Source organism: Haliotis rufescens, unplaced genomic scaffold (genome assembly GCF_023055435.1).
Source record: "Haliotis rufescens isolate VD_foot unplaced genomic scaffold, xgHalRufe1.0.p SCAF_8, whole genome shotgun sequence".
Classification (NCBI taxonomy): Eukaryota; Metazoa; Mollusca; class Gastropoda; order Lepetellida; family Haliotidae; genus Haliotis; species Haliotis rufescens.
In genome coordinates, this window is record NW_025964372.1 from 18,619,235 (window position 1) to 18,645,582 (window position 26,348).

Consider the following 26,348-nt stretch of genomic DNA (forward strand, 5'->3'; position numbering starts at 1 on the left):
TCAGGGTACATGGACCATGGACGAATCAACCAACTTGACCCAAGATCCCACTAAAGGGAAACCAGAATGGGGTAGTGAGGACCAAATTTTCCTGGGAAATCTCCACTTGGAAGTAAGTATGAGTACATGGGAAGCCAACATGGGATACTGTGATCAGTACTGCCCTGGGTTTCCGACTGGAACCACTCTTCTCTGTGACCAACCTTCTAGAAGCTCATATCATTTGTCTGGCCAAAGAACCCTCAGTATTTTGGGGAAACACATGCGTCATACCGGACACCAATCCACCATGTTTGTTTGATGCTACTAATAAAGTATTTTGTATCTACTTTGGTAATTAAAGATTTCATTTACTTACAAAAGCATTTAATTCAAGCCGTTGAGTGGGGGCAAGCCCCCCCAAACCCCCGGTTATTTTAGCGAGGCGACAAAAATGGCGTATGCAACCATAGAAACTGTTCCTAAGGAATGAGCTCATGCACATCCCTTACCAAAATGGCGGAAGGTGTCCGGTATACTGCATTCTTGCAATATTTTACCCCTTTAGATATATATTTCTTACAATAATACTACGTGCATGCTCGCACATATTGGGCACCAGACTCTGCACTGTGCATGTCAGTGTGGCTGTCTGGTCAAACAACCCTCAGTATTTTGCTCCTTTAGATATATATCTCTTACAATAATACTACGTGCATGCTTGCACATATTAACTTACATGTCTATGTATTTGCGACCAACTTACTAGAAACTCATGTCATATCCCATTTGGACCCCCCTTCGGAACCATCGGACAGTGTAGGGGACCAAACTCTGCACTGTGCATGTCAGTGTGGCTGTCTGGTCAAAGAACCCTCGTGTCAGATCTTGCATAGACACTGTTGGCGCTGTCGGAACACGTGGGCTGATGGCTGTGGGCGTGGTTCTCCGTAATACATAACCCTGGTCATCTATACCATCAACCTGCGGGTATGAAGAATTCCATGATGAAGGAAAGAGTTGTCACAGTACATGAGAGCTTAAATTGTGAATGAGTTGAGTTGAACTCCTATTTGCTTCACATCATGGCATGTCAGTTTAATGTGAGAGGAAAGCCAAAATTGTCGGCGATCAGATTGGGATGGCGCTACAAAATAGTGTCAAAAGCAGTGTAGTTCACCTAGAAATGAAGTTGACAGTTTAAAATGTCTATAAAGAGAACCCCTTACAAGTTGCTGTCATATTTGATGTTCAAATATTTTCTGATAATGAAACTAACTAAAAACTAACATTAAATTCTACAGTTTAAGAAAAAAGAAAAGAATTCTAAATGTCAAGATTTGGCTTCCTCAGTCTGGCAGTGGTGATAATATTTACAGGCTTCAAGTGGCTCACATATACCCTCGACCCGCCTAGTGTGTCAGTAGTTTCAAATTAAATAGCTAGGATAGGGTTAGGGTTTGAAAAATTCATAAAAAAATGGAAAATCAATAAAAACAATTTTTTTCTTTTGACTGCACCCCTCCATATGACAGAGATTAAATGTACTAAGTTTGAGATGAATCCACTGAATAGTTTAAGAGAAATCTCGCGGACAAAGTTTTCGGATGGACGTTAGGGTTTGAAAAATTCATAAAAAAATGGAAAATTAATAAAAACATTTTTTTTCTTTTGACTGCTCCCCTACATATGAAAAAGATTATATGTACTAAGTTTGAGATGAATCCACTGAATAGTTTAAGAGAAATCGCGCGGACAAAGTTTTCAGACAGATGGACAGAACCTTGGTATAACTATATACCCCCGACCTAGAAGTCGGGGGTATAATAAATGGAACACATATTTGGAATCCTACTACTAACTACACATACATCAAATTTCATTACATTGAGAGCAAGAATAGTCATCCATAATGAGTAAAATCTAATTATTTTTTACATCTGTATTCTTATCCTGCATTTCTCCTTAATGCATTTACTGCTTTCTTTTGACAGAAGAACGAAACTTTGTGAGGTCCAGCTGAAGAAGTTGTTCCAACCAGTTGTGAGGCAGGTCCCATCACACAGCGCATACATGACCACGGAATTGATGTCACGTATCTTCCTATTACTCCTTGAACGTAACATCTGAAGACATCGTAGGGAGGCAGTTCTGTGACGGGTTGGCCCCTCAGACGAAGTAATGCAGGATAAGTATACGAATGTAAAAAATATATTTAGATTTTACAAAAATTGTTTAACTTATCATGCATTACTCCTCAATGCATCTGCCAAGGCCACATCCCTCAGGTATTTCCAAAAAAACACCCTTCCATGTTAGATCTGATGGAGCAATTGCTGTGGAGAACCATCAAAGAGGATTGTTGGCTCTGGAAGTATCAAGAATAAAATCTCCGGATTGAGGGTCTGAGTGCCATGGCAATGGCTTTCGCCACTCTTGCTGAATAACCCTTAGTGTCTAAAGCCCTTTTGAGATGCACCAGGCAGGCAGATGACATGTGCTTGGTGTTGGGTGTGGCAACCTGTCGTGCGGATGGATCTAGTAGATCTAGTGGATTGTTTTCAGCAAGATATTGGAGGTACATGAACCAACCTCTTGCCGTCCACCAAGGCCCGATCAAAGTCAGAGGGAGGTTCTTGGTTGCCCTTATCTTCTGCATCATCTTTGGAAGAAGTACAGGTGGAAGAAAACGTATGCTATTAGTCCTTCCCAAGGGATGTTCAGCACCTCGACTGCCAACGCCTGTGGATCCGGAAATTCTGGCTAGTGGCAAAGAGCTAATGTTTGGATGACCGAGATGCTGACATATGAGACTGAAGGCCTAAATAGAGCATCTGCTGAGTGGTTCTGATATCCTGGGATATGCTGGACCAGGTACTGCAGGCCCAGGCGATCCACCAGATGGAAGAATTGGAATGTCTGCTGAAGCAAGAAGTGAGGGTGAGTTGACATCAAAACACTGTGATGTTGTCGGTTGAGACAGCAAGCTGGGTGTTCTGGAGGCGATCCTGCCAGTGTGATATCGCCAGGATGAGCACCTGCAACTCTAGTACATTTATGTGCCCTGTGCGCTGCACGTTGGACAACAGCTCTGAAGCCATCTCGTCCTCTAGATGCGCACCCCTACCCTGTTGAGGTGTCTTTGAACAAGTGTGACATTGGTGACAGCTCTGTTAAGGAGAATCCTCCGAGACGTTCGACTCTACCATCCACCACCTAAGATGCAGCCTGAGGTGAGACAGTAGAGTGATCCTGGCGCTAGGAGCTGTTGGAGAAGCGTCCTCTGATCGTCAAGTCCTGGGCCGACATAAGCAGCCCCTGAAGCACCTGCCACTGGCAAAGTGTGAGGGGTTGCTGAAGGGCAGGTATCAGATGGCACCGTATCTTGAGCCACATGTCCACAGGAACAATGTCCAGGTCTGCCTGAAACAGGCCTCCTATGAACTGAAGTCGGTACGATGGGGTGAGGTCCGACTTCACCTCATTGACTATGCATCACAGCTGATGGACCTAAAGTTTTGGTGAAGGAACAGGGTTGCCAAATCCGGGTCGTTTATACCATCACTATGTAGGATTCGAACCAAATGTTCCTCAGGTGGAGAAGGCCACTGGCTTGGTGATGCATGTAAATAGTCACAGGGCCACAAAAATTTCGAATGGGAGGACCACCCATTGGTAGTGGACACCACTGAATTGGAACCTTAGGAATCAGCTGTCACTGGGATGGAAAGGTACATGCAGGTACACATCCTGCATGTCGAGACTGATCAGGGAATCATTGGAATTGATTCTGGTCCTGAACAGTGTCAAGGTTGTCATGCAAAAGTATGGAGGAGGCTCTGCGTATTGCTCGTTGAATATGGTGAGATTGTGTATCATCCTCATCTTGTCCGAGTCCTTCTTAGGGACAAGGAGGATTGGCGAGTACAAGCCTGGTGTTATGGCTGGAGCGCTCACAATCTCTATAGAATTCTTGGCCAACAATATGGTGTTGAAGGTGTTGAAAGCGACACGGTGCCTGGGTAGGTGGAGGCAGCAGCTGAATCTCCGGCAGCGATGGTGGCAAGGGTAATGCAGCACTCAGAGGAGGCGGTGTAGGTGGACGACTGGGACGTAACAACATAGGTGTCTGAACATTCCTGTCGAATGGATTCCTGAGAGTCTGATATCCTCCTCATGTGTTGTTTGGTCTGCTGTGCAAGGCTCTTCCTGGATGCCTAGAGATACTTTGGTGGGGAGTGGGGAGAAGAAAAGTGACACTTCTGTCCCATCACACAGATACCAGTGCAGACAGGACACCATGGTTGAGGGTCCTTAATTGACTTTTATCCACATCAACCGATGCAACGGGCAAGCATAAATCTCCAAATTATGCAAAGTTGCGATAACCAAATGTACTCAAACATAAGGGATAATAATCCAATGTTTTAACCCAATCTATGAGATATGTGACATCTTCACTTCCATGCTCATTTAGGTGCTGCGCAATAGGGTCTGCCTCACAACTTCCACCGGTAGTTGGGACAACTTCTTCAGCTGGACCTCACACAGCTTCATCTATCTGTCAAAAGTAATCAGTAAATGCATGAAGGCGTAATGCAGGATTAGTTAAAGAATATGGTTTCCTTGGTCTCTGTCGAAAAGATGTTTAAAGATGCCGATGTCGGAAACATGACTTTCAGTCAGGTGAGCTAAACATCAAGCATCATGATCAGGTCACATTTTTTACTTGAACCCACCTCGGATTCTGGCACGACTAATGTGCAACTCTGCACACCATTTTGTAATGCCTCAGATGACAAGAGTCACATGTGCTGCCGAGCTCAAATAGATTCACAAGACTAAGCAAAAGGTGAAGGCCTCCATAAGAGGATTTACTGTACAACCTTGAGGTAGAAGAATTCATTGGGTGGAATGAAGGATGTGACATTGTAGAGGGCAGGGTTGGTTGGATCTCGGGACACGGGGAACTCGATGAGGGCCTCTCCTTTAAGGTCGACCAGCTCCAGTCGGGTCAGCACCGCAGGAGGGTCAAGGTCAGATGCATTGATTACCACATGGGTTGGAATACCTGGAGAATAACAAGGAATCGTGAGTTAGTCTAGCTTCTAACAATAGTTAAAAAAAGCATGGCACGTCAGCTTATTGTGCGTGGAAAATGTAACAGTTTTTAAAGCCAAAAGGCACGGATATGATGCTGACTATCCTGGCACAACTAAGGTATTCAACTCTGCACAGCAAATTGTGGCACCTGAGAACAATGGCCATGCTGAACAAAGGATCAAATAAAAATAACTGATGATGTTTTCAAGTGCCCTGAGCAACATGTCAGAAAAATAACCGCCAACGAATTAACTGTAATTGTTTTGTCCTAGATAACAAAATGCAGGTATAAACATGAACTAGATCAGAGTTAAATAACCAAAGTAGTCTCTTTATATTAATTAATTTTGTCCAAAATGTCTGGGTGGCTTTTGTTTATTGTTCAATTCTGCACTCTGCAGTTTTCCAGTTAATAGAATGATGGTCTGTAAATAATCAATTCTGGGCCAGCTTCACATCAACAATCCACATCATCAGGGTATGATGACATACAGTCAACCACCGAAGCTGATCACCCTATCCATTTGGTCACCTCTAACAACCAGGTAAGGCTGCTTGGGACGTATTCTTACCTAGAATCCACACTGGCTTGTCTTGGTGGAAATAGAGGCAGTTTTACAGGACAAGGGGAATTTATCTTATTGAAAAAATAATAATTTTGAATCAGCAAATCTGTAAAAGAATCAGTTAGGTTGGTCTGGCCTATCCTAAATTATGACAAATCTACCTTCCACAGGTCTGAGGCTGGTCTGGGAGAAGTCAGTGCCTGGTTTCTTGGCGAAGCCGGCTGCGAAGTCGACAGTGCTGAGGCCGGTGACCCTGATGGTGTGATGGCTGCCGCTGGCCACCTCCAGCTCCCACATGCCAGGTGTCGGGTCCTTCACGTTGTGGATCAACACGTTCTTGATGTTCAGCAGCTCCTTGATGTGGTTCTGGGAGTCATCATACTCGAACAGGGAGTCGCCAATAGGGACCTGGTTGCCTGGACATCAGTGAGCAAGTAAGCTGAGATCAATGCGGGCTTGAACGTATTTCAGTTATGACGAAAGCCTACGATTACGTAGGTCCGATATGGTTACCACTATGGTGAAACAACAACATTTTGTTTGTTTGTTTGTTGTTTAACGCCGCACTCAGCAATATTCCAGCTGTATGACAGCGGTCTGTAAATAATCGAGTCTGGACCAGACAATCCAGTGATTGATATCATGAGCATCGATCCACGCAGTTGGGATACAATGACATGCATCAATCAAGTCAGCGAGCTGACTGCCCGTTAGTCCCCTCTTACAACAAGCATAGTCGCTTTTTACAGCCAGCATGGGTTGCTGTAGACCCATTCTACCCCGGATTTGAAACAACAATGTGACAGATCAAGCATCATTCAAGTACTGACCAAATATACAAAGAAAACAAAAAGGTTTGAATGAGCAATGTTAATGTACATACCCTTCTCTATTTCTTTTCTATTCTTTCCCTTCTGTCAATTCATGTATTAATTGTCAATAAGCCTACATGTAAATCTATGGGAGAAGGTGTTCTATGTTGTGATAACTTGTGCACAATCTTTTCACGAGAATAAATTATGTTTGAATTAAAAAAACTTAATCTAGCTACCATTACAGTAAGGGCTGGGTGGAAGGGAAAATAATATGGTTCATGGACTGAGAAGACTAAGACCACTGCCTGGAGAAAACCAGTGGAAACCCTTTAATCTGGACTGTTGCATTGCCTCTAAAAGCTACAGAATTAAAGAATTAATGAATCATGAGAACAAAGTCATGTCCCTGTGAACATATGTAAGTGTTCCCAGATTAACAGGGTCTGGACTCATGGAGTTTCACTGTAGGAGTCTTAGGACAGTGTTCTGGGGGGGGGGGGGGGGGGGTCACAGCACTATCTGCTGCTGCCGTATGTTGCTATGACAAGTTCTCAAGAGAAGAGCTTGGGCAGAGGTTGAGCATTGAGCTGTAGTGCACATACTGATAAAGGCTGCTTTTACTACTACCTGTACCAAGAGATCAGGGTCTCTGAGAACTATTCTGGTGGTCTCTGAGAACTATTGAGTGGGTCTCCTCTTACCATCAGGGTCTCTGAGAACTATTCTGGGGGTCTCTGAGAACGATTCTGGGGGTCTCTGAGAACTATTCTGGGGGTCTCTTACCATCAGGGTTCCTGAGAACTATTCCGGGGGTCTCTGAGAACTATTCTGGGGGTCTCTGAGAACTATTCCAGGGGTCTCTGAGAACTATTCTGGGGGGTCTCAGAACGATTCTGGGGGTCTCTGAGAACTATTCTGTGGGTCTCCTCTTACCATCAGGGTCTCTGAGAACTATTGAGTGGGTCTCACCTTACCATCAGGGTCTCTGGGAACTATTGAGTGGGTCTCCCCTTACCATCAGGGTCTTTGGGAACTATTGAGTGGGTCTCACCTTACCATCAGGGTCTCTGAGAACTATTCTGGGGGTCTCTGAGAACGATTCTGGGGGTCTCTGAGAACTATTCTGGGGGTCTCTGAGAACTATTCTGGGGGTCTCACCTTACCATCAGGGTCTCTGAGAACTATTCTGGGGGTCTCCTCTTACCATCAGGGTCTCTGAGAACTATTCTGGGGGTCTCCTCTTACCATCAGGGTCTCTGAGAACTATTCTGGGGGTCTCCTCTTACCATCAGGGTCTCTGAGTATAATTCTGGGCGTCTCCCCGCTGACTGACACTGTGATCTCCTGAAGCTGAGAGTCGATGGGGATGGGGAAGGTTTGTGTCCGAGCCGAGTCCTGGTCCACAGACATCAGGTTGACCTTCCGAGCCTGAACAGCCACTCGCACAAAGTTCAGCACCTACAACCACCAATTATGATTATGTATCTGTTCTGAGCGAAGAAATGGTATGAGCCCTGAACCTTTTGGCAAAGGACTTTCAGGTTTCATTCACAAGGAACAGGAACAGATAATCTTAGTTCGGAGATCAAGTAGGTTACTCATTGCTATTTCAAAAGAAAATTAAATATAATGTTAGGAATAACCAACCTTCAGGGAAATTCTCTTAATCAGGCTGTTGTTGCAACTTTACAAGCATGACTTCATTGTGTTTCAGAAATTCTTTTAAAGCTGTTTCCAAATGTATTCTAATGAAAAGAATGCCTATTATGGTGTGGGAAATCCTCCTGCAGTTTCAGGTTCATCCCTTCTGGTGATAAGAATTCTGATCCTTGGTCCTGATGAGCTAATACATTAACCTGGTCTTATTGTCAAGATCAATGGATGTATAAACAGTGAGTGAGTGAGTGGGTGGGTGGGTGGGTGGGTGGGTGGGGGAGAGAGAGAGAGAGAGAGAGAGAGAGAGAGAGAGAGAGTTGGGTTTTTATACCACTTTGAAGAGTTATTTCCAGTTATATCACAGCATGTCAGCTTACTGGGTGGTAAAGTCAGCAACCACTATGGTGAAACCCACAAGAGTGGGTATCTTGCTGACAAACCTATAAACAAAATCGGAGTGAACTCGGGATTCAAACCCACAATCACAGGTTCCTAGCACGCCCAAGGGACACAACTCTGCACAGTGAATTACAGCCACTTAGACGACTGGGCCACCCATGCCTCTACATAAGCAAAGAAAACAAGGATGTGTACTAGTGTCAGTCACCTGGTTGACTTGGGATTTCTTGAGGAGGAAGACTTGTCCAGAACTAGTAGAGGCAATTTCCTCGTAGGCCTTGAACCCCTTGTGTGTGTTGTTGCCGCAGTCCCCAGTCAGCACAAACACCACCTGAAACAACAGTCAGTCAGTGAACTTTGTCATCAATGTCAAGCTGTATCACAGTACTCTGAAACTAAGTAGGGTCTGATGGTACACAATCATACAGGTAACACACAATAATACAGGTAACACACAATCATAGAAGTGGGATTGTAGGTGAGGTGAGGTAAAAATGGGGTTTAAGATTATTGCACTTATATTGTGGCATGGCGTGGCGTGCGTGTCTGCTTCTACTAGTCTGGACTAATTCCGAGTTAATAGTGCCAGCCCATTGAGATATGAAGCCACAGTTTAACATGAATACCCAACTCAGGCAGACCAGTCCTTGTTTTAGCCCCATAAGGCTAGGGAGGGTAACAACAAGTGCCATCTTCTACCGTCTTTTGGTATGACACAGCCAGGGATTGAACCCCGAACCCTCAATTCTCCAGGCAGATGCAATACCACTAGAACACAGAGGCGGTCAGTAGGATCTTACACATAGCAGATTAATATAATTTAAATATATGATAATATACGCTAAATTGGATACTGTGTATCACTTCATTGGTCTGCAATTGTTTGAATCAAACGATTCCACAGTAATGGCACACCATTGTACAGTCAACACAATACAGCCCATAGCCTGTAACTAAGTGTAACAAATACTTCAAGATGATTTGGAGAGTGTGAGTGAGTTTTTAACACAATCATAGGTTTCTGGTGTGCCCAAGGGATGCAACTCTGCACAGCGAATTACAGGTCCTTAGACGACTGGGCCACTCGTGCCCCCCCCCCCCCACCGATAATTTGGGGAAGAGGTTGAAATAATTTACATGTTAATGAAGAAGTTGTGTGTCAATCATGTCTCAAGCAAATCTGAAACTACCTTTAGTCATTTTTATTTATTCTTAAAACGTCCATTAATCTATTAATTTTGATGCCACACAGTACCACCCAAGCCAGTCAGTGCAGGACAGGTCAAAAACTGTTTACAAAGGATGACCACATGAGATAGGTGAGCTACAAACACAGCAAGAACTGCCAGGAAGCATTAACAACATGCTCAAGAGCCCAGAGGAGAACATTACCCCTGACACAAAGGCAACCAATAATGACAGCAGCAGACAGATAGTGTCCACACACTGCAGGGAGTATGACTGGCAGCCGACACTGAGATTCTACAGGCAGGGAGGTCTCTGACGTTATACTGTGTGAAAGGTAGCCCTTGCTTATAGTGAGTGAGTTGGGCTTTCAAGCAGTATTTCAGTAATATCGTATGACATGGATGATACGGCAGCTTGTGAGACCCAGACCCTACAGAATTTATTTTTATAAAGGAGCCCAACTCAAGTCTAGAATGATTTGGCAAGTCAAGACCGCCTCAGCTCTAGGAAAGCTCCTGACTCTAGGCTCCATTTGGATTTTATTATTTCTATTTTGTAGATATATATTTTTACATAAGAATCTTTTCTGGGACTAAATGTCAGTCCAGGTTTAACATAGACTGACATTTAATTCTAGAACTAAAGTTATCTTATTTTAAATATATTCCTACAAAAATAAAAAATAAAATCCTCATGGGGCCAAGAACAATCATAATCAAGACAGTTTATCCTGACAACTGTGTATTTTAGAGTATTTTAGAGTATATTAAGAGTATTTTAGTCAATTACTTGTAAAAATAGGTTAAGGATGTAGACATCAGGAAGCTATTTTGGTAATGGTTACCGGAAAAAGGAGATATAGCAGATTCTTTTATGGAGTATAAGTCTTCTGGGACATCCATATATTGTAACATCTGTATTTGAAACTGTACTCACAGGCGTCAAGTCAGACAACACAAGTCAGCCAATGAGCTGTCTTGGATATTTCAGGAGGGATTATGAAGATTAACCTGGTTCCCCCATTTCTCTCCAGTTTCTACACTGACAGCAGAAGCCTTTTCTATATGGGTGCAGTGGTTGGGGAAGACTTTAAAGGTGTTCAGAGAGAGAGTAGAGGAGAATTCAGCCAATCAACAGCAGCTGTTCCCGGAGGTTGCATGTCACTGTGAGAGTATTTGTTGTGACATTTCCAACTGCTTCCTACATTCAGACCTAATTAGGAATTTCCTCCATTACACCATCCTCACTTCTTTTAGGGGTTGTTCCTAAATCTTTGTAAAAATGCTTCTTGTTCCCTGTAAATTAATGCTACAAGACTCACTTTGTGTACAAACTATCTAACAAATTTCCATAAACATGAGATTTGTAAATATTCAAATATTCCTCGTATTTCCAAACTTGAAAAACATGCATGTTATGCCCTTATAGCATTAGAAGGCATATTAGAAAACCGGCAACAGCACTTTTTTCGTTGGTGCACGTGAACTGGTATTTGGAACAACATGGATCCCGTTGATCATGTAAATGTTGGAAAGGTTCTAAAAGATAAAAGGGGTTGATACAGTGTTAACAGTGTTATTATATTGCTATAAAAAGTTACCAGATGGTATTGAAGTTCAAGTTGTCTGTCACGGATAGTCTGTAGATGACACGCGCATTGACCAATTTCTTGAAAAATGACGATGAGCTGTTTTACATCGCCACACACTTCAGCGTGCCTGAATCTTACGAACAATTGTTTATCGGAAATGGTACTCAATCCCACGATTCACCATCATGAAAAATGTGTGAAGCAGCTAGGCTTTCGAAGTCAAAAACGACTTATATATCACGTACACCCCTTGTCCAAAAGTTGAATGACAACATTCCATCCAATCCAAACAAGCAGATAGCTGGTTACAAGAACAACAATCATATGAAAACTGATCAGCACAAATATCCCAAATATCCCAAATAATGTCTGGAAGCACAAGGGTACTGTTCAAATCACCAGGATACAACAGTCAGCAATCTCAAATTATCCATTTTTCTGGTGGCGTCAGTACTATGTTTGCTGGTTTATAATGTAACTGTATAAATATAATGATTAATCTCCTTACACCTCCAAGTCCTTGCCGTTCCTATCAAATCAAACCTGATTTTCACTGAAAGTGACATGACACAGACTTAAAATGTACTGATTTTACCTTTCTGCCAACAAGTGAGAGCGTGGCTTGGTTTGAATGACTAAAGTTGTGAAATTACATCACAGATTTAACATATACAACACAATGAATCATTGTTGTTGTAATTAATGTCATCAATCTTCAAATATGCTACAACACACAAATCAATTATCTTTATCAAATTGTTCCAGGAACATTTTTCTTGGAGAATAGACTTTCCCAAAGAAGTTCTAAGGTTATTTGTTTTGCTTCCCATTACCAAGAAATGTATCTCTTCACAAGATGTACCGTAATATTTCAACAATTTGGTGTATTTGTTTCTGACTGGGGGTCATGAAATTGTTGGAAAGACAAATAGAATTCACCACTCGTGTGTTGTAGTCTGGACATCAAACTCGCCCCGTTAATCAGATTAACTAAGAAATGGTTGATATTTCCCATATTGATAAACCCTTGTGATGAATCCTCTATTTATTTATGTACTTAAGCAAACTGTCTGTTAATTCAATGTTTATTATGCTAATTGAAAAACAAATGTCTGAGAGTTTTTATGGACTTTTCTTGAAGTCAGGAAAGCAATAACAGACATACAGTGAAACCCATGAAATATTGTTCCTGCTAAAACTGTCAGCATTAGCAATATATCAAAGTAGTACAGAGTACAGAAGTTTTCTGGGTGAAAATGCTGAAAATCTCTGTATCTGATGGCTGAATGTGATCATACAGACAGGGAATATTCCATTGCTAAATGTTCCACATTGTATACATTCCAGTACCACCACCATTCAGCCAGGGTATGTACTACATCTACCTACACAGCAGGTGGATATAAGCTTTATAACCCAGGCCGGTAGTTCCTCATCTAACCCAGGGGAACAGTTGTAATAAGTGCAGGAGTTATGCAGCGATATCACCTCAGTGGCAGCAGAGATCGAGGCAATACACTGATGCAGTAATTAAATGCATACTCAGCTCGTACCACCTATTTCGCTTGCATTTGGTAATTAGATTATTTCTGGAAGTAATATCAAGCTACATATGTTGCAATATTCCTGATATTCTGAACTTTCACAATCCTGATAGTAAGCCTTGTTTCTATTTACTTGGTTTATGAAACTGTCAATCTGAAATTACACAAATGTGGAACAAAATTCCATCAGGTCTGTTCAGTGTAGTTCAATTATATGGGAAGGTAAGTAACCTACTGAGATGTTATTCAAAATACCTTTATCTCTGACTTCATTTTTTTTATTTAAGGAGAAATTGTAACACATTGAATACTCAATAACACCTGCAATTTGTAAACCGAATACTTAACTGTCTATCTCTTAATCTAATTAGGTCTATTTGTTTGTTTCTTTGTTGTTTTACACCGCACTCAATATGTCAGCTATATGATGATGGTCTGTAAATAATCAGACCAGACAATCCAGTGATTGATAACATGAGCATTGATCTATACACTTGGGATACGATGACATGCATCAATCAAGTCGGCGATCTTTACCGCCCGATCCAGTTAGTCGCCTCTTACGAGAAGCATTCGCCTTTTACAGCAAGCAAACCATTTGGGATGTTGGTGAGTGAGTGTTGTGTAAACCCAGTCAGCAATATTCCAACTGTATCACAGCAACTTATCAATAATCAAGTCTGGACCCAACAACCAGTGGTTGATATTATGAGCAACAATCAATGCCATAGGTTCACAAGGACACACAATCAACCCAATCGCTGAGCCTGACAACCTGTTCCAATTTAGTTGCCTTCTTCAAGCAAAAGGAGACCTATTCTAACCCTGATGCAAGAGGGGAAATTTTATCATTAACACACTAATAAACTAAGGTAACTTGCACTGAACAATGTATGTTGACATCAACGAATGTTTAACTCTTCATGGGGTTCTCTAATACCTTATTAAGCAATTCCAGTGAAAATATTCAACATCCATTTTCACACAAACGGAGACATAAATTATTTTATGTTACTTGTGTTGATATTCTTTTATTAAATTAATTCACTCTATTTAAAAAAGTAACAGAAACTACTGTCTGAAATATATTTCTAATTTTAAAAAAGACATATATACAGACAAATACAGACATTGTACATATTCCCCAATATGTTCAACTGTTTACATAAACAGACATTATCACCATGTTTAGTATTCACCTGATGAAGGGGCAAGAAGTAGCTCTAAACTGTCATTACAAAGAATAAAAGAAGTAGTTATCAATAAAAAAGTGTCATGTAGTCTAAATGCCTATCAAAGACTTCATAATGTTTCCCAGCAGTTATCAACAAAGCTATCATTTACATCAACTGCTTCTGAAGTCATTAGTTTTCACAATGTAAAGCTCCTTGCACAAGTATTACATCCTGACCAGCACATGTTATAATTATATGTACAGAGCGTTACAGCAACAACAGTGAGAGGAGTTAAGGATTGAATAACTGTTCATAACGACCAGTACAGAGTTGTATCCGGTGCTGTGGTCGCTGTTGGAGAGGAAATGAGGCCATTAAGTTGGTATGCATTCATCTGGAGGATTCCTTCACACTTAAGATGATCATATTGAAGAGTTTCCAATTTTCGAAACCATTGTTATGTTTGTTTATAATTCTAAGAATAATACCTCTATTACATCATTGCTATAAATCCTGTATTTGGCTGCAACCACATTACAACTAAATCTTCACATTTTCAACAGAAGTCTTCTTCACTGACAACTACACACAACTAGTTCTTCCTGTCAGAACACCAGTAGCCAACAGCTCTTCCTAGTGCAAAGGTGATAGGAGAACATTCAATTTTAGATGTCATGACTTAGTTTTGACTGTGCTGCACGTTTCTTTCACTCGCATGCTTTGATTGCATTCCTTTTATACAGTGATGCACTGTATTGTTTCACCATAAGATATCTCGATGTTTTCTTATTATTTTTGTAAGTTCTTGCATTTAGATTCATACCGGTAAGTGAGATAAAGCACAAATCCGAGCTTATGGTCGAGGAAGTAAGACAGAGGCAATCGGGTATCAGCAATGCGAGAGGGCAGATTCATAATCTTCAATCGTACAATGGTGGAATTTTTTATCCTGTCGTAGATGGAGCAAAAAAATCAGGAACCATGGGGATAGTGACAGTGCCATCAGATTCCTTGGTTCCTCCACGGCAAATTTGTCTCACCGGTTGTCATAAATGAGAGAGGAGGAAGGTCTCCATTGGACCGTTGTAACCAGAGGAGCTGGGAAGATGTCCAGACTTGTGTTGTCGGTAAATCCTCCTGATGCAAATGATCGTGTGGAGAAGACTGTAAAAAAGTCCACCCTGATCAGTGAGTATGGGCATCCCAGTGTCCTCCGGGACATTGTTGTAAGAGGGTGACAATGGGGGCATACCGTGGCGAATCCCAGAAAAGAACGAGTTAAGATAGGTTTTGGTTTTGGTTTGGTTTGTTGTTTAACACCGCACTCAGCTATATTTCAGCTATATGATGGCGGTCTGTAAATAATTGGGTCTGGACCAGACAATCCAGTGATTGACATTATGAGCATTGATCCACACAATTGGGACCGATGACATGCTTCAACCAAGTCAGCAAGCCTGACCACGCGATCCCACTAGTTGCCTCTTACGACAAGTTTAGTCGCATTTTACGGCAGGCATGGGTTTCTGAAGACCAATTCTACCCCGGATCTTCACCGGCAAGGTAAGATATGTGCCCACATCCATGGAGCATCTCTTGATCCTTGACATGGCTCGGTTGGGACGCTGAGTTTCAAATTGGAGTTCTTGACCAATTTGAGATACTCGGCATCTAGCAGTTGTGAATCCAGGAATGGTGAGTCATGGGTTTGATATAACTTCCTCCACATAGCAAGGAGGGGAAGTCGATCATTGTGCCGTAGATTCTGTCAGGTATCTGCCATCTGATCAATGATCTTAGCGATGTAGCTCTGCCATGGAAGAGTCCGACATACTTGTTAAGAAGTAACATGTACTTATTGAAAATCTAAAGAGTTTGTAAGATTCCCAATAATTATATAGGACAGGACATGCTTACCCTTTTAGTGAACATCTGGTTATTTTCAATGTTACATTCATATAACTTTTATAACTATTTTGCCCGATGGAATCTGTTTCAGAAAATGATCAAGAGCGAGTATTCTCAGGTGTCGACATTTTGAATACACAAATAAAGAATTAAAAAAATATCCGTGACTTTTGAATGTTCAATGTTCAACTGCAACATCTTAAAAACGGGTACACAAGAAAATTCTATGGTTTATGAGATCGGTACATTGAAAATGACATACTTCACTTTGCAGTCCTTCCCTTATTTCTTTTGACACAGTATAGATATGTAAACAGTTGAATATCTATTGAGTTATCTTAAGCAAAAGTGAGTAAGTAAGTGAGTTGGGGTTAATACCGCTTTCAAACATATTTCAGATATATCACGATGTGTTACAGCTGAAGTTTGTAGGAAAGCCCAAAGTGATGCAGCTCATCCAAGCATCTTGGATTCAAACTCACAATAAAGGGATACTGACATACCTTAGGGTCACAAATGTGCCAACAGTTACCTAATCGTAGACTGGACCTGTTTTAAGCAGCAGGCAATCTCTATGCTAAGCTTCTTTGTGAAATTAGGTTAATGCATTCAATAACAACTTAAGGGCGGTTGGGTAGCCTAGTGAATAAAGTGTTCGCTCATCACACCGAAGATCCGGGTTCGATTCCCAACATGGGTACAAAGTGTGAAGCCCATTTCTGGTGTCCCCCGCCGTGATATTGCTGGAATATTGCTAAAAGCGACGTAAAACCATATTCACTCACTCAATAACAACTTGAAAAAGAGTTTTTCAATTCCCCAAAAGACCAGCTAAGAAAATAAACAACAGATCATCACAAATGTTTCAGCATATGAAAGGAAGAACATGCACCTAACACAGAGCTGTAAACACAAACAAAAACAGACAATTACCCCTTTAAAAAACGTGGAAAATAGTTTCTCAAGTTATTCAGCAAAGGCTGCTCCTAAATCAAATATCTCTTGTCATGATAATGCAACCACCAGCTACAAACGATGTTGTCAGTCACAAAAAGAGCTTCCTACGTTGGAGTTTTTGACTACTATTTACACAACTAATTACAAGCAGCAGATGGAACGCCAACAAGCCACTAAAGCTGCTCTGGCCTCTCATGGTTGTCTGACACTGAGAGACAGGCGGTGGGAGTTCTTGAGTCCTTGTACTAACGCTCTACCTAAACAACACCAACCTGTCGTGCAGTTAATTACACATAGCGTAACACCAATATATTTCATTGGGAGAAAAATAGTTTTGTCAATTGTTGGCTTTTTTCCTATGATTTATTTCAGATAAGCAGGATTTATTTTAAACTGGAAAAAAATATGTTTATTCTAAAACTTGCATCAATTTGCTTGACTGGAATCTTTGAAAATGATAACATGTGTTCAACAGGTTTGTTTGTTACTTAGACAAAAGAATATAGCAGATTCAGCAAGACTGCATAGAGAATTTAAATTTCATACCGGTACATATTTTGTTGATGGCTGATGTGTGGTGAGCAAAATGAAAGGACACACTGCCCACTGTCCAAGTCAGCCGGCTGCTTTGTTTATTGACTATCATGAGCATAGGGCTCAAATTTACCTCAAAGTTGATATATTGATAAATTAAGAATTTACGTCTTGTCCCAAAATTATAAAAGGACTTATCCTTGGTCCAACTCAATCTGCTCCATTATTAATAACTTTTGGGTGGCAAATGATCAAAGCTATTTGCGAATCACAGATTAAGAATGATTTCTGCTGTGCTAACAGTTGATGGACTAAATTAGATTTCAAAACCTATTTGCATCTATTTGACTGACTTTGTAAAATTATGTAAAGGACAAACACGACTGAGGTTTGGGTTGGAATTGTAGAACCTGAGGGTAGCTGGGACTCGGAACAAAATGCCATGCTGTATGTATGAGTTTGGTTTGTTGTTTTATGCCGCACTCAGCAATATTCCAGCTATATGGCGTCTGTCTGTAAATAATTGAGTCTGGACCAGACAATCCAGTGATTAATATCATGAGCATCCATCGATCCACGCATTTGGGATTGATGACATATATCACCCGATCCCGTTAGTGGCCTTTTACGACAAGCATAGTCACCTTTTACGGCAAGTATGGGTTGCTGAAGACCTATTCTATCCCGGCGTCTTCACGGGTATGTATGAGTTTGAATCCCATGATCAGGGTCAATTCAGATATGGCAAGTTACTGGTATTTCTTGCATTTAGGTGGTCCATAAGTGGCACAGAACATGCCTCTAAGGTTTCGGTTGAAAATATAAAACCTTGAGCTCGGAGGCGGGTTTTATCCTGTACATAATCAAGTTCATACAAACCCAATGAGAGGTGATGAACTGAAGGTGAAGATATCTGAACGTCATTATGAGTCATAATACGAACACAAGAAACCTCTAAAAACACGAGGTGACGTCACAGGTGGTTTCTAACACTGCCAACTGAGAAGCACCCACATGAAGACCCTCTTGTACCTGCCAGCCTTGGTCACCCAGATACACTTCTTGATGAAGTGCTGGACACATTCTCCCATGTTTCTCCAACACTGCCAACTGAGAAGCACCCCCTTCAGGCCCCTCCTGAACCTGCCAACCACTTCGGTCATCATGATACAGCTCTGAATGAAGTGTTTGACACATTCTCCCATGTTTCTCTCCTCCGTTATTGTCATCAGAGTACAAACAATCTCATGTTCTACATCTCAAACAGCCCTGACAACATACATCCCATTCCTCCACACAACACAAGGCCTGTACCATAAATCCTTGACATGGTGCTGGGGGCTCTATAATGGGAGGTCCTTGTGGCAGAGACGGTTTCGTGAAGTTTTTGCAATTTTGTTTAAATGTCTTTCTTGATATTTTTTAACTTTTAAAGAAACAGATCCAAAGTTCAATTTTGGAATAATACGAGTGAGTGGGTGAGTTGGGTTTCACGCAGCTTTTAACAGTATTCCAGTTATATCATGGCATGTCAGCTTAATGTGGGAGGAAAGCCCGAAGTGATGCAGGTCTCAGACGTTTACCACTTTGGTGAAAACCACGAGCACGGATACGGTGCTGACAAATCTAGAAACATAATCAGGGCGAACCGGGATTCGAACCCACAATCACAGGTTTCTGGTGTGCCCAAGGGACGCAACTCTGCACAGCGAATCGCAGCGCCTTAGACAACTGGGCCACCAGTGCCCTCTGAATAATACAAGGATTGGTTGATAAGTTCTGAGACTCACATAGAAGGGACTGCGTAACAGTGAAATCTCTTGTTGTGTACATTACATGATGTCACAGAGGTATATCCACAAACACGTGTCAACTGAGCAAATTGTTTTGGCGTGACAATTCAGTGAAATAAGAAGGGGTCTCTGACCTTTGGAAAGTGGACAAAGTTGAGGAACATTCAGAGATCAAAATATGAGGCTTAGAACTTATCTCTCAACCCTGAGAAATTGAAAAAGGAGTAATGAAAGGAACTGTTGAAATGCACTCTCCTTGTAACAATTTAATCTTTGTTCCATCTAATGGTTCTTTAGGTGTGTTGATTGAGCTTGCATTTGTTCAAGGCCGGTGTTTATTCACGGCGTACAGCATATGTCACATAGAAGTCATAAACTATTCAGTTTAAAAAGGATAATCAGACATCTACATCAAAACAAGACATTTTCCGGTAGAAGTGGAGCTGTTAACGATTACTGTATATAAGTGCCACACTTCTCGAGTACACCTCCTCAGCGCACATCAAAGCTCCAAGAGGATGATGGGAATTTAATGGCAGAGTATTCAACAGTCATGTGGGTGTTCCCAACGTCAGCCATACATCACTCTTGTGGGCACATATTATCTCTGACCATGAAGTTATAAGTCATCTCCTCCTGGGAATTGCTCAACCTCCAAGTTAAGTGTTATCACTCAGTGAATCTGTTTTCTCAAAAATAGTTTTTGCTTCATTCAAATTAATTTTTCATTTATATTTTTCATAATTTCTTTGTATAGATTTTTTTGGGAAAAATTCTAGCGTGGTGAGGAAAGAAAGGACTTAAAGATTGACATCACAGATCACAAAGGTGTCCTTGCCTTTAAAATTGTTTTTCAATATTTCATTTTATCAAGGTCTGTGGATCTATAAACCCTATTAACCAACAGTATCTTCTAAATAAAACAATCTGACGATGAAAAACAGAACAAGACTTTTTGTACTGCTTTTGGCTAAACTGGGATTCCTAATGCCAAATAAATTTCTGTCACATAAAAATTGACTTGCAACAAAAATTCACACAATGTTTGGCCCTATTTTGTTCCTTGAAGGATGTATGCACACAGTTTCATTTGGTACACATCACTTCGTGTTACCAGTAACAGTCATACAATGACTAGATGTATCATGGGAAAAATAGTTCTTTTAAACGAGTTGGCTGATCATATAAAGGTGATCATTACAAAACTTTGAATAGGTACTGAAGTAAGTTCATAGATTGCTGTGGATTGTTGTGGACTGTCACTCAAGATCGATGGTCTTTAGGAAGGTTGGCAGCGAGGATATTCAATCACAGGCATGTCATCAAACATAACTTTTTTCCAATGTATGCTAAATTTGTCATATGACTTATGAATGTCAAGGTTCGCAGTCACAAGACCAGCCTCTCATCCAATGGAAAAGCTATATATCATTTAAACTTCACATTTAAAAACTGTTGTACTGCAGACCTTAAGATTTTTTATAAAGACTGTGTCTACTTGAGTGTTTCTGTCATTGTACAATACACCTTAATCCCGTCCGTGAAGAATGTGAAGACCGTACAGCCGGTGTTTATCTGACTGTTTCTGTCATTGTACAATACACCTTAATCCCGTCCGTGAAGAATGTGAAGACCGTACAGCCGGTGTTTATCTGACTGTTTCTGTCATTGTACAATACACCTTATCCTGTCCGTGAAGACTGTGAAGACCGTACAGCCGGTGTTTATCTGACTGTTTCTGTCATTGTACAATACACCTTATCCTGTCCGTGAAGACTGTGAAGACCGTACAGCCGGTGTTTATCTGACTGTTTCTGTCATTGTACAATACACCTTATCCTGTCCGTGAAGACTGTGAAGACCGTACAGCCGGTGTTTATCTGACTGTTTCTGTCATTGTACAATACACCTTATCCTGTCCGTGAAGACTGTGAAGACCGTACAGCCGGTGTTTATCTGACTGTTTCTGTCATTGTACAATACACCTTATCCTGTCCGTGAAGACTGTGAAGACCGTACAGCCGGTGTTTATCTGACTGTTTCTGTCATTGTACAATACACCTTATCCTGTCCGTGAAGACTGTGAAGACCGTACAGCCGGTGTTTATCTGACTGTTTCTGTCATTGTACAATACACCTTATCCTGTCCGTGAAGACTGTGAAGACCGTACAGCCGGTGTTTATCTGACTGTTTCTGTCATTGTACAATACACTTATCCTGTCCGTGAAGAATGTGAAGACCGTACAGCCGGTGTTTATCTGACTGTTTCTGTCATTGTACAATACACCTGATCCTGTCCGTGAAGACTGTGAAGACCGTACAGCCGGTGTTTATCTGACTGTTTCTGTCATTGTACAATACACCTTATCCTGTCCGTGAAGACTGTGAAGACCGTACAGCCGGTGTTTATCTGACTGTTTCTGTCATTGTACAATACACCTTATCCTGTCCGTGAAGACTGTGAAGACCGTACAGCCGGTGTTTATCTGACTGTTTCTGTCATTGTACAATACACCTTATCCTGTCCGTGAAGACTGTGAAGACCGTACAGCTGGTGTTTATCTGACTGTTTCTGTCATTGTACAATACACCTTATCCTGTCCGTGAAGACTGTGAAGACCGTACAGCCGGTGTTTATCTGACTGTTTCTGTCATTGTACAATACACCTTATCCTGTCCGTGAAGACTGTGAAGACCGTACAGCCGGTGTTTATCTGACTGTTTCTGTCATTGTACAATACACCTTATCCTGTCCGTGAAGACTGTGAAGACCATACAGCCGGTGTTTATCTGACTGTTTCTGTCATTGTACAGTACACCTTATCCTGTCCGTGAAGACTGTGAAGACCGTACAGCCGGTGTTTATCTGACTGTTTCTGTCATTGTACAATACACCTTATCCTGTCCGTGAAGACTGTGAAGACCGTACAGCCGGTGTTTATCTGACTGTTTCTGTCATTGTACAATACACCTTATCCTGTCCGTGAAGACTGTGAAGACCGTACAGCCGGTGTTTATCTGACTGTTTCTGTCATTGTACAATACACCTTATCCTGTCCGTGAAGACTGTGAAGACCGTACAGCCGGTGTTTATCTGACTGTTTCTGTCATTGTACAATACACCTTATCCTGTCCGTGAAGACTGTGAAGACCGTACAGCCGGTGTTTATCTGACTGTTTCTGTCATTGTACAATACACCTTATCCTGTCCGTGAAGACTGTGAAGACCGTACAGCCGGTGTTTATCTGACTGTTTCTGTCATTGTACAATACACCTTATCCTGTCCGTGAAGACCGTGAAGACTGTGAAGCCTGTGCATACCTGACTCTGTTTCTGCTGTATGATCTCTAGCACCTGGTCGGTGAGGTAGTAATCTTTGGAGCGGGCGTCAGTGAAGACGTAGATGAAGGAGTTGGGCAGTGACTTCTCCAGGGCCAGCTGGATAGCGCCGATGCTCATCTCCGGACAGTCACCACCACCCTGCACATACAATGATCGCAACTCACGCTGGAATTCTTCAGGGTCAGAGGTCACCAGGTAAGGACCAATATCTGAAAATATGAGCATGATGAGACATTTTGAAAATGTTTCACATGATTATGACGAGAGGCACTGAAGGGCATGATGATCATCTGTCAGTTATTACTCAGACTGATTGATTAAATGGATGAAGGAGCATGGTTTTAAACAAAGAATGGGCTTCACACATTGTACATTGTCTTGGACTCGAACCACAAGCTATCCCAGTGCGCCTTTGTTTGTTGTTTAAGGCTGCACTCAGCAATATTCCAGTTATATGATGGTGGTCTGTAAATAATCTAGTCTGAGCAGACAATCCAGTGATTGATATCATGAGCATCAATCTGTGCAATTGGGATACCATGACATGCAACAATCAATCAGCGAGCCTGACCACCCAATCCTGTTTGTCGACCTTACAACAAGAATGAGGCAAGACATATTCTAACCCGTATCTTCATGGGGCACATGTCCATCATTGAGCAAAGGACATCATAGCAATAACCTTGTGTCCACATGGGACCCAATTGGCAACATACACTTAGTGACACAAAAGTATTGCCCAGAACACCCACACTTCTAATTAATCCAAAGTATAATATCTTAAAGAAGATGTATGTTTGTTGTTTAACTCTGCACTCAGCAATATTTCAGCTATATGACAGCAGTCTGTAAATAATTGAGTCTGGACCAGACAATCCAGTGATTAACATCATGACATAACTATTATGAAGCAACCCAAACACCAATGTTCTCAGTTGCATTTGTGTTTGTTAGTTGTTAATGCTGCACTCAACAATATATCAGTTGTGGACCAGACCAACCAGTGATTGATATGATGGGCAATGTCCTGCGTCATTGGGATATGATAAACACATTAAAAAGTCACAGAGAATGACCGCCCGATCTATTCACTCACCTCGTATGACAAGGGTTGGTCACTTGGGATTTATTCTAACAAGGAATTCCAAGTGGGGTTTGTCCATGCAATTGCCTTGTAGCCACCTTGGTTCATAATCATGATAATATTCATTAAACTGATGCCTCCTATGCAGTATAAATGTCAGAAAAAAAACACCTTGAAATGATTACAAAGTATAAAAAGTGTCTTCAGGTTTTGGCCCAAGTGAAGACTTACTGGATGTTGGGATACCATATAGGATTGAAACGTAACATCTGCCAACTTCCTTCCAGCCTGTAGGCAAATAAAGAACCTGACCAGTGTCTTCAGACATCAAATATAACACCAGTCAATAAATGTTTAAAACTCTGAGGCTTATCATCCCCAAGTATCAGTGAAGTCATTTGAATGTGACATGTATCCGATGACATCACAATGGTCCGCAAAGCATTGTGATTGAATACATTGTAGCAATATCTCCCATGGGAAACTAGTTTGGGATGATAAATATTTTTATTTGCATCATCTATGTAGTAGTTCAGTTTTCACAGAACATGTCACATAAATTATAGGGTTAATATCAAAACAATGACATTTGTTTTTTATGGGCGATTTTCCTCAGAGCAATAACATCCTTACTTGAGCTGATAAATTTTTCCTTCTTTTACAGAATCAATAGGACAAATAGTAAGAGAAAACATGATTTCATGGTCCATATGAGATTAATTTCCTATGACATATGAGAACAACATGTTTTAAAATAAAAATTGAAACAAAAATTATTTTTCAACAAGGAATTTTTTCAATCATAGCTTGTTTCAGATTTCAGTTTTGAGTAACCTTGTAAATAAAACAAGATTTCCACGTAACTCAATACTGTAAATAACCAGAGCATAAGAAAGCCTTTACTGGGCACACCCTTCATAAAAAGTCCCCTTTTTAAATGTGAAATATGTGTTCCAAACCTATTCTGCCTATTTATGCTCATTTATGCTTCACAAGTAAATGAACCCAATTTGTGTACACATACTTCAAGTTAAACGGAAATTCCATGTAAATTATGTCACATGAACAGGTTTCATTGCTTAAACACATGTACTCCGTGTTGTGCTATTTTCAACACAACTTGTTCTAAATCAGGGATAGCTTTCGTAGATCATATATGTTGAAGAAAATAATGTCACGGGGAGGCAATTCCTCCTTTTGGCATTATTTAATGAGGAAGAGAGTCACCTCCCCAACATCTCATTCACTCACATGAGTGAGTGAGTTTGATTTTACTCGGCTTTTAGCAATATTCCAGCAATATCACGGCGGGGACACCAGAAATGGGCTTCACACATTGTACCCATGTCGGGAATCGAACCCGGGTCTTCAGCGTGACAAGCGAACGCTTTAACCACCAGGCTACCCGACCGCCCCTCCCTCGCATGAACATGGGTCACACCTGTGCCATGACTACTGTATGTTAAAGAAGCATACCAATTAAATATTTCATGCGGGGTGAAAATTGATGAAATGTCCACACCAACTATCAACATTGCATGTAACTTGTAGTACATACTATATGATGAATGTTATTAAGAAAGGCTGATTTTTAAACAGTTTTCAGTTTTACGTTTTAAACATCCTCCAGTATTTGTTGTTTAATCACTACAATATTCCTGCGGTCTGTAAATAATCAAGTCTGGACCAGACATTCCAGTGATTGACATCATGAGCATCAATCCATGCAATTGGGATGGATGACATGCATCAACCAAGTCAGCGAAACTGACAACCCGATCCTGTTAGTCGCCCCTTACGACAGGCATAGTCGCCTTTGAGGGCAAGCATGGGTTGCTGAAGACCTATTCTACCCCGGATCTTCACGGGTCCATCCTCCAGAGGATCATACATGTATCTCCATTCTAAATATCCTTGAACAAAAGCTTTGTTCCGAGTCCAATTCAAGTGACATGACACTACAATAGCCATCCAATCAAATTACCATCTTTTTCAGGATACAAAAAAGCAATGAAATCACCAGCACTTGGCTTTCTTTGACGTATTCCATCTCAAATACATTTGAAAATGTCTGATTAGGGTGTTAAGTGCTGAAGCTATCTTAATTGTCAGAAAATATTTTTATCTGAAAGGTCAGGGCTCCATTCCACAAAGCGACCATAGCACTCAGACGATCTTAGTCTCATTCTTCAGCATGGACTCAGCGCTTGTCCTAGTGTAGTCTTCTGATTTTATTTAATGTATTGAAGCTTAACGTTTACTTTTCTATGTTGAATGCCAGTAATTGGTTGTATGTAGTTTGTCTGACCCGAGAGTCACCTCCCTTGGTCATTGCGACTGCGTGTAGTTACTTGTCATCCATTAAAGCCTCGTCTCACATTCAGGGAATAATTTTAATTGATTTTTCATTAATAAGCTCATGTCAGTAAGAGTAATTTTGCACAAAGTTGGTGGAAAGAGTGCGAGTGATTTCAACTCTGATTCTGTGGCAAATGGGTGCTGTGTATTTAGTAGGTAATACTGAATGGAAATATAATACAATGGATTACCATGGATGGGATTTAAGTGATCCTCGTCCCATCATGTTATCTGGGTACTGTACAGAATCTTGACAACTTTTCCCAAATACAATATTTTGTGTGTGATTTGTCTTCCAATAGTTCTTACTCTTCATTTCATGGTCTCATATTAAACCAAAAGGAACAGCAATGA

At 41.1% G+C, this 26,348-nt stretch overlaps 1 protein-coding gene across 2 annotated transcripts in view; it reads right to left on the reverse strand.

Moving 5' to 3' along the window:
• Positions 1-26,348, reverse strand: part of LOC124142466 (hemicentin-1-like) — a 128,685-nt gene that overhangs the window by 92,101 nt on the left and 10,236 nt on the right. For both annotated transcript variants that reach the window (XM_048389608.1, XM_048389609.1), the window contains exons 2-7: positions 22,532-22,761; positions 8,727-8,849; positions 7,750-7,921; positions 5,810-6,064; positions 4,866-5,050; positions 746-963 (exon numbers count right to left, since the gene is read on the reverse strand). In XM_048389608.1, the coding sequence (XP_048245565.1) occupies positions 746-963; positions 4,866-5,050; positions 5,810-6,064; positions 7,750-7,921; positions 8,727-8,849; positions 22,532-22,761 (1,183 nt within the window). The remainder of the gene's footprint in view (positions 1-745; positions 964-4,865; positions 5,051-5,809; positions 6,065-7,749; positions 7,922-8,726; positions 8,850-22,531; positions 22,762-26,348) is intronic.